The 10,196-nt window shown below is 32.8% G+C and overlaps 1 protein-coding gene and 1 long non-coding RNA gene across 3 annotated transcripts; one reads left to right on the top strand and one right to left on the bottom strand.

Moving 5' to 3' along the window:
* The first annotated feature begins 1,415 nt into the window (after positions 1-1,415).
* LOC145009306 (AAA-ATPase At2g46620-like) lies at positions 1,416-3,366 on the top strand. The gene has a single exon (XM_078968007.1). The coding sequence runs from the start codon at positions 1,714-1,716 to the stop codon at positions 3,220-3,222; it is 1,509 nt and encodes a 502-aa protein (XP_078824133.1). The 5' UTR covers positions 1,416-1,713; the 3' UTR covers positions 3,223-3,366.
* A 3,502-nt stretch (positions 3,367-6,868) lies between these two features.
* Positions 6,869-9,272, bottom strand: LOC145013248 (uncharacterized). Of its 2 annotated transcripts, XR_013664891.1 has the most exons (6): positions 9,117-9,272; positions 8,926-9,042; positions 8,007-8,160; positions 7,705-7,739; positions 7,351-7,453; positions 6,869-7,229 (listed from the first exon to the last, which is right to left on the bottom strand). It is a non-coding gene; the product is annotated as an uncharacterized LOC145013248 (long non-coding RNA). The 2 variants fall into 2 exon arrangements; XR_013664890.1 differs by lacking the exon at positions 7,705-7,739.
* Between the last annotated feature and the right edge of the window lie 924 nt (positions 9,273-10,196).

Here is a 10,196-nt window from a genome sequence, read left to right on the forward strand (position 1 = left end):
TTCAATTCTAAATACGGCATCTCTTTGATGATATTCTTTCTCATTTCTTTCATCAACCCAATTAAAATAATTGCATTTTGACCTCCGTTGAAAATCAGAGTGTGTAGAATGGAAAGGAAAGTAAAAACTTAGCATCGTATTATGGCAAACATAAAACTTTTTTCTCAGATGTCCTTCAATCATTGAAGTTCGGGTAGCTGCTTGCTTTTCACAAAACACCTTTTGTACCTTAGGTTGTTGTCCTCCTTCAACATTCGTTCAAGAGAAAATTCAAGCAAAAGATATTTATAGTTGTTTGTGTTCTTTGAGGCAAACGCCAAGGCATTATGATAATTCTATACAGTCCACCACATCGTCAAAGTAATCGTTTCAATCACCGCGTTTTTATACAGACAATATAAAAGTGTGTGTGGGTGGGGGATGGATGGCATCACACCAAATGGAAATGAGAGCCCAAATTTGGGACATCACTTCACAGACCGCAAACACGTGATCTACTTCCTCCATGAAAATTGCACAAATCAGATACAAAATGGACGGAATATCAATACCTTTACTTACCAGATTAAGTCTAGTGCGAATCCGAATAAACAAAACTAGCCAAGTAAATACATTAAGGTTCCTCGGGATATAATTAGACCATCTAGTCATAACAGCACTTAACTCCATTGTAACATCTTCTATATGTTCTCTTGCGGAGTTATCCGTGAAATCAGTTGAGTTACCTAAATTCCATTTCCAAGAATCTGAATGATCCGACAAAGTCACGAAGTCTAATCAACAAGCCAAGCACTCATTTTATTGTGATTGTCATGTTATCAATATGAATTTGTGAGTATAACCAAAAAAAAAAAAAAACACCGGACGAGCAGAAGATTATAAAGAAACGTAAAGATAGTAGAAAAGAAAAAAACTTTTAACATTTTGTTAAGCATCCATTTTCATTTTATTGATGAAAAAAATTATACAATCTATCAGTTTGGAGAGAAACATAATTACTAATTGTTTTTTGTGTATGATAAATATTTGCATAGAAAAATGAGGCATCTATAAATCCATAAAGGGGATCGATTCGGATTCGGTTTTGAAAGGAGATGATGGGGGAATGATTTTCGGGGTTGCAAGTATGGATAGAAGCGTTTGATTGAAAAGGAATCCATAACTCCCAATGATTCCCTTACCTACTACGTAAAGTAATTCAAAAATTACAATCAGTTTTGACTCTATTACAAAATATTTTGTAATTGTTAATCTTTATCATCCGGCGATTATTAAAGAGTTCTTATTCTTATTCTTATGTTAGTACCCTATCATATTTGGAAAAAAGAGGAGGAAGGCAGATGGAGGTATAATTATGAGTACTGGACATGCAATTAAATACAAATACAGTGCATCATGAGTTGTACCCTGAAAATACGCCTTCACAGGCCACACCCCCCTTTCAACTAATTGGTATGACAGCCATACGCACATGATTATCATCATTAGGCGAGTAGCTACCACACGCTTACATTATTTTCATTTTCTTTTCCTTTTTCCAATTAAGTATTTTCGTTTCCCAAACGAAACCCCATCTTTGATCCGACCCACCTTTTGACCCGTTCTTAGTCCGGCATAGCCGTCTTTCTAAGCCTTCAAACGTCATCCTCCTCGTCTTTATAACCCTCCTTCATATTAGTTCATGTGGGTTTAATTTCATTATCATACATCATCATGTTTCTCATACTTTTGCTAGCTCTGGTCGTTGGTTTTTTGTTGGTTCCTCGAATATTATCGAGGACCTCCATCGGACACTTCCTGCAAAATCGATGGCGGTTTTTGGAGGAGTGTTTTCATGCGCACCAGTTCTACAAGATTCCTAAATTCAATCAATATATGCAGGAGAATCAACTTCATCACAAAGTTTTACTCTATCTTAATTCCTTACCTTCCGCCGGTGATTCCGATTTCGTCAATCTGTTTTCCGGGAATAACAAGGCAAACGAGATTACCCTCGTTATTAACGCCGACCAGGTCTTCCCCGATTCGTTTCTCGGATCCCGAGTCTATTGGAAGTTCGAAAAGGATTGTTTCGTGTTGAAGATACGAAGGAAGGAGAAACGGAGGATTTTAAGTACGTACCTTCAACACATTCATAAAGTCGCGGATGAGATCGAGCAGAAGAGTAACGAAGTCAGACTGTACATCAACGCCGAAAACGAACCGGAGAAGAACGGGAGATGGAAATCGATTCCGTTTACACATCCGGCAACGATCGACACCGGAATGATCGATTCCGAGTTCAAGAACAAGGTTAAGTCTGATTTGGAAGTGTTTTTGAAATCGAAGCAATATTATCACCGTCTCGGCCGTGTCTGGAAACGAAGTTATCTACTCTACGGCCCATCGGGAACCGGAAAATCAAGCTTTATCGCTGGAATGGCAAAGTTTCTGTGTTATGACGTGTATGACGTGGATATGTCGAAGATCACCGGCGATTCGGATCTGAAACTGCTTTTGTTACAGACGACAAGCAAGTCTATGATTGTGGTAGAGGATTTGGACCGGTATCTGGTGGAGAAATCAACGGCTGTGAGTTTATCTGGAATTTTAAATTTCATGGATGGGATCGTCTCATGTTGTGGTGAAGAGCGCGTAATGGTTTTCACGGTCAGCAGTAAAGATCAGATCGATCCAACGGTTCTAAGGCCTGGGAGAATAGACGTTCACATACACTTCCCCTTATGTGATTTCTCTTCATTCAAAAATCTTGCCAATAGTCATTTAGGGATTAAAGAACACAAGCTTTTCCCACAAGTTGAGGAAATTTTCCAAACCGGGGCGAGCTTGAGTCCGGCTGAGATCGGTGAGATCATGATATCGAACCGGGGGTCACCCACAAGAGCTCTTAAAACGGTTATCAATGCTTTACAAACAAACCATGATAGCAGATTAAGTGGGAAATTCAGACTATCTCATAAATTAAGTCAAAACGGTTCAGTTACCGGGTCAGCCGGAGCTCAACGGAATTTGAGCCATAGCGGTTCTATTGATGGGTTAGTGGATTTGCCTTCAAGATTGGTTTCCACTGGTTCAACAAGAACCGCTGAGGAGTCGAGTGAAACGGGTATATTTTGTATGGAAAATGGTCATACAGGAAAGGAACTTAAAAAATTATATGGATTATTGAAAAATAGGAGTCGTCGAAAAGAATCGGTGGATTTAGATGGAGGAAAATTGTAGGCATGAAAGCATGTTCAAGATATTTTGTGTACACATTTTATTTTTTCTATTAAAAAGGTTTGTTTTATTGTTTGTGTTAGCTTAAAAATGTAATATTTTGGGATATTTATATGGGTAGATTGAAAGGAAAACTACTTCAGCTTTCGTTTATTTTTATTAATTAGTCAGAATCAGAATAATGTTACTAAAAGATATTCAAGAATTTGACAAATGGGCACCGATAAATATTAAATACCCCCGACAATTTATGGGGTATTTACTTGACTTCTTGAGTTGACCTTGTATATGATGCTGTATCTAAATCTTGATCCGTTCATAATTGGCATATTTAAACTCGCTTGGTGTTATTTTTAGTAATCTGTTTTATATATAATTTATAATAAATAAAATCATACAAAACTAAAATACAAAATGTAAAAGGATCTAAAATAATAGAAATAGATTATTAACTTATTGTATTTTGTTATTATGTTTGGTTGGTTTAAAAATATAAAATGAGTCAGTTATTTATGTCAAAGACATTATTCTACAAAGTAAATTTTAATCCAATTAAAATATTTTGCTTGATAAGTTACATGCAGAAGTATATTGTGTGCCCGTTTAAAAAAGTCAAAAGAGAATATGTTTATTACTTTTTTTGTACAAAAACAAAATAATTAAATATCATAAAGGCTCAAAATAAAATTATAATAAAAATATTTTTAAATACTTTTAGAACCCAACAAAAATATAAATTAGTTATAATTTCGAAATCCGATAAAAAAAAAGTTTGTTGAAAATCATATAAATCAAGGTCTTTTGTAATAATATATCGTTTTATTTATTACAATAGAAAATGCAAAACAATAAATACTTAATATCGTTCTTATTAATTATATTCAAAGAAACACGATTTTTTGTTCCATTATAATTCATTACAACTTGATTGTCGCATAAAAAACACCGGTTAATTGGTCTTAATAAAGTGTTTCAAGCCAATAATAATGAATTCAACAATTGTTGTTAATTGCTATATATATCATATAGTCATATATGTCGTTTAACTCTTTCGGAAAGACATTCATAAATTAAATGTTATTGGTGGAAACAAGCATGTTTGGTGTTTAGCTCATATTTAACATGCCATTGGTTGTACCAACTACAACGAACATTTAAATCGACGCAAACAATGTGACGAGTTGAAATTTGCATGAGTTGTATGTGAATCACTGAATTGTACACAAAAGAGTTGACTTGAATAAAATATGAAATGTGTGTTTACATTTTTTTGAAATTTTATTTCTTAAAAAACTACTTGTAGTTCAATTTTATGGAACTTATCAATTAACATTATTGTTTTTTATGCTTTGTTTTTTGACTTTTGCGGGTCTCTTCGTTAATTATTCTCATATCGTTCATGTAAAACATTATTTGTCGGTATACATTATTAAATATCAATTTTTTTTGAAGAAAACTACAACAAAAAAAATTACTTTTTAATAAGAAACGATTTATCTTTTGGACTTTATTTTGGATCTAAAAGTCGTTGAACTTTATTAAGTACATTACTGCTTTCATATCTTAGACTATTATTTGATTTGTAGTATAATTTTATTGATTTTTTTGCCTGTTGTCGCCGATTTAATTGAAATCATGTTCAGATCACAGCTTTACTTCAGGGACATATTTTTGTCATTTCAATATTATGATCATAACTTAAGATGAAATTGCAAAAGTCAAACATTCAGAGTAGAAATTTTAGGTGAGGTCTCTCTCTTTTCCTGATTTGGTTTTGCCCATAAAATAAGAATTTGTTAACATTCGTTAATATTGTGACTATTCAACTTTACATATAACAATCGTTAATATTGTGACTATTCAACTTTACATACTTATAATCACAATAACTCTTTAGTTCAAAGCTTCTAATAAATTTGCTTCTAAGGATATGCATGTTTATGACAATATTTTATATTAAAGTTTTATTTAAATATAATTGAGTAAATTACATGAATGGTCCTATGGTTTGAGGTAATTTGCGTACTTGGTCCATAACTTATTTTTTTAACTCAAAAAGTTCCTACTGTTTGTTTTTATCATGTGCTTGGTCCATATTTTTTATCATGTGCTTGGTCCATATTTTTTTAACTCAAAAAGTTCCTACGCATTTGATTCTTGTCTTATTTAAAAAGATTATTATTTAAATAGAAAAAATTATGGGATACCTTTCGTACAATTCATTTAATTTACTCAATATAATAACTAGAGGTGAATCATACGCGCCGTTGGCGCTGTGTTTGTTTTTTTTTTTTTTTTTTCTTGTCAGCAAAAACCTCCTCTAATAAAAGTCAAAACATTAGCCAACAACTGACAAACCTTGTATTGATAAAAAAAAAATTGAAAATACATCAGATTTGTTTCCGAGCCTGCTCATAAAACATAGATAAAAACCGCAATTAAAAAACATTTTTCAAATAAATCATCAAAATTTAAAATGCAGCCTCACGAAGTTCATATATTTTTCAAATTTCTATAAACTTTCAAGAAAAAATAAGACATGATTATATCTTACATGAAAGTTGGTTGAAGTAAGTAAACATTCACTTATAGATATTTACATAAAAACAAAAAATATGAATTGAATTTTGAAAAATAGTTCAATTCTGTCATTATATTTGTCAAGAATACAAACTTACACTTACAATAGAAAATGACATTTTTTGAAATTTAAATGTTAATAAGGTAAATTGCAAATAGTAGCAACATAGTTTACTCTCGTTGACTTGTTATATCAACTTTTAAAGTAATTTTCAAATTAAACCATTCTGGCCATTGTTATGTGCGATATTATGTCAAAAAGTCAAAACGGGTTAAACAAGAAAAATATGTGATACTTTTATGGCTTGATCCGTAAAAATAAAGTATAAGTGGTTATTTGTCTCTTATTTGTTTCAATATGTATATAGTAAGAGTATTTTGGTCTTTCAATGAAAAGGCAGGATGAAATTTAATTCTTTCTATCCTCCCATGGAAATAATGAAATCCATCAAACACAAAAACTGAATATTTTTATATCATGAAATTTAATTCTTTCTATCCTCCCATGGAAATAATGAAATCCATCAAACACAAAAACTGAATATTTTTATATCTGTTATTAGTTATGAATATATAGGCTTATTAAGAGATAAATAAAAACAAAAAAAAGTATTTTTTTTACCATTTGGGCAGTAGTAGTTGTTATGACAACCGACAAGTTTGTGAATTGGAGTTCAGGAGCTTCTAACATTGCTAACTGCTTAGTCACGTGGATCGGATAAATAAAAACAAAAGATTTAGTTTTCTTTTTAACATAAATAACATGTATTTAAGATATTTGATCAATACTTCCCCGAAGGAAATTACAATATTGCCCTCCGCGCCTTGTTCTCTAGCAAGGTAAAGTGAGGAAAATATATGTTTACCTCTGATGGCGATAGCCAACACTACCTGATAAAAGAGTATTAACTGAAACGGTAATATTTTTCCAAAAAACTTTAATGTTACGTGGAATGTTATGAAATATACTGATCATACTTGTAGATGGCTAAAGAAATTTCCTATTAAGAGGAAGCCTCTTTCAAGTAATCCTGATGGCATGTCAATCATTATGAATAAGGCTTAATGATGTCATCATGCAAATTTTAGAATAAATTACTATTCAAGCAAACAATATGATTGTTGATATATATTTTTCAATCAGTTAGTCTACAATAAATGTGAAAAGCTACTTTGGAAAGAAAATCCATAAACCTGGTTCAAGCATTTTGTCGAACAGTTTATGTGTATGATAAAAATTGCTTTCAAATTTCAACAGCATACAGTTTGGTCGAAAGTAAATCATGTTTTGGGGGTATGAAGGAGCTAAGTCAGTTGCCCCAGATCGGCGTTCCCAACACACAAGAAATACCATTTTTTTCCCATGAAACCCTTTGGATGTTGTTGTATGGTCTTTCTTTAGCAAAGGAAGTATTCATCACCTTCATCACCTAAAAAAAGTTAAAATAAAACGAAATTGAATCATTTTCTAAGTAAGAGATCATCATTATATTAATTTAATATGTGTAAAGTGAAATGTTGAAATTTTCATTTACCAATTAAGTAACTAACCTCACCAAAACGTAGGAGATGTTAGCCATTTCAACAATACTTGGTTGAAAGCTGCAGCATCCATATGGGCCCTACCTGAGCCTGGTGTCTCGTGACAAATTGTCTGAAAATACCATTTGAAAATCATAATTATGAAGTGGGAAAAAAATAAAGTAATTCTATTTGTTTGAAGGTTTAGATTTAAGTTGATTTTAATTCTCAATAATAAGGGCTTGTAGGTATATAGTTGTTGGAACTTAGAATCACTGATTCTAGAATCACCTTCCCTGTAGCTTTGTTACAAGAACATAAATATTTACTTTTCATATTAAATAGAAATTTATTTCCAAATTGTAATTTTTCCTAATTGTTTACCTATTTACCCATTTTTTTCCTTCTTGAGTCGTATCCTGTAAAAAAATTCATTACTATTGTTAACTTTCTTTTTCTTGAAATGTAAGGGTATATTGGTCAGTATCAATGTTTTAGTTTAATTGAACTAAATATTAGTTTTTTTTGGCGGTCTGTAAACATGGGTTACTATTAATGCAGTATTATGAGGGACTGCCCAAAAAAAAAAAAAGTGAAGTATTGCATTGATGATTGAAAATTGTTAAGTTACCTTACCAATCTACAAACAAACAAAATAATTTTTGTATGTTTTATGTCATACTTACTTTTGCTAGCTGATCATGACCGTGGGGAACGGTGCTATTTAGATCCATGGGAAATCTCTCTCAAAATGTTGTTAAAACCTAAACACCTCTTGATATTGTTGGTTGTATGGAGGCTTTCTAGTTGCAGGATATCAAAACATTTAATAATTGTAACCTACAAAAAAAAGGTTAAAAGTATATAGAAAAAAGTCCAATTAATCATATTAACGTACAAATCCTAAAAAGTACAAAAATATCTTTAAAAAAAAGCTAATTTATACAACTAACTTTTACTATTTTTTTGAAAGGAACTATTTACATCTTTCTCAAAACTCTCCATGTGCATACAATAATCTTTTACAATTGTCAGAAGGGAAGTGAAATATTTAAGGAGGAAACATTTAACTATACTAAGAGATTTTATGAATTTGTATGTAATTACTTCATGTTCAAGATATTCAATTAGATGTAGTTGTCATTGCCTGCTTCTAGTACCTATAAAATGGTATTTTTCTTTCATTTGCATCTGTATGAATTAAGAGGGAACCTTCTCAAAATCAGAAATCAGTACCAATCAATCTGCAAATTTAGTTTTAAAATCGGATTCAACAATCATTCACATAATAAGTATGCGAAATCAGAAATCATGTGCTTGGAAATCAGTTAGATGGAAAGCAAAAAAAAAAAAATCGGTGTTATTACCTATTGCAAAAATTGAACCGGTGGTCCGATGCATTAACATCTCGGAAATATTATGTCTTAAACTCACAAACAATAACTTTTTGCCATGTATCCAGAAGAAAAAAAAATGACCTTTCTATATCTTCACATTTGCAAAAATCACCCATCAAATGAAATATCTTAAAGAACACATGTTATTTACCACAAGAATCAGTCGGTAATATAAATAATCACATGTATCCATCAACAATCAACATACCCTGGTTCAAGCATTTCATCGAACAATTGGGATGCGCAGTGAATCTCTCCTTTAAATCTCCATATCAAGTGGGTTGCACTCCTAATCAACCAAAGAATTTCGTACTCAATCAATATCCTGAAATCGAAACCTATATATAAGCAATATATAAGAAAGTAGAGCATCAATAAAATCAAAGTCAAAATTTTAACCTCATGGATGAAAGTTTGCCTCTCATGCTGTCAGAACATAAAGCATCACAAATCTACTTATCGGGATAACATGCAGGGATACTCACAACCACCAATTGAAAGCATGGAATCAAAAACCCACAACTACCAATAGAAACTATCGATTCAGAATGAAACACGTACCTTGGCGAGAACACAGGAAGAACGCAGTTGATGCTTGAAGAGGAATAGAAGCACAGGGGGCGTCGTAGTCGACAATTCGATTGTTCCTGAAGTAGAAGATGGACCTTACATGAAGTCGCAGACTTGTAAACGCTATAGTTGGAGATCGAAAATCTGAAAATGGTGGCAGGCGGAAGGTGGGCTCTATGGAGAAAAGTGGATTGGAAGCCTACGACGGAAATGACTTTCGTTGGTGTGTGGGTTCATAGCGAGGAGGAAGAAGGAAATTGTCGGAACTGTGAGAATAGATTTGATAAAGAAGAAGACGGGAGAAAGATAATAAAGGCGGTGCATCATTTCATTCGATGATATAGGCGGTGTAGAACAATTTTTCCGTCTTCTGGTCAAGCTTTGAAGCAAAAAAGCATCGTCGCCCTCTCCGTTCTCCACAAAGGAGACTCTTTTCTACGTCGGAGAGGGAAACGACGTCGGAGGCAGCCCGAGGGAGGCAAGGTCAGCGGTGGTGTTTTGATGAAGATGGGAATGAGAATTAAGAGGGAAAAGCAAGTTTACGGAATTCAACTACCAGCATTCATTCCTAGGATTGATCTAAGGAATTAGCACAAACTTCCATTGCTATATAAGGAGCGTATGCCAATATTATGCTTTAAGCGTCTCTGCCAAGATTACGTCATACACTATGAGGCGCGACTGCCAAGTTTATGACATTCTCTTTTAGGTGCATCTGCCGACATTATCCTATAAGCGCATCTGTCAGGATTATCCTATAGCGCATTTGCCAGGATTACGACATTCACTACTTGGTGCATCTACCGATATTATTCTTAAACGTATTTGCTAGTATTATGATATTCTCTAATTGGTGCATCTTCCAATATCATTCTTAATCATCTTTCATACCTCATCGTTTTATCACAT

This window comes from Lactuca saligna, chromosome 8 (assembly GCF_052625555.1).
Source record: "Lactuca saligna cultivar CGN05327 chromosome 8, ASM5262555v1, whole genome shotgun sequence".
NCBI lineage: Eukaryota > Viridiplantae > Streptophyta > Magnoliopsida > Asterales > Asteraceae > Lactuca > Lactuca saligna.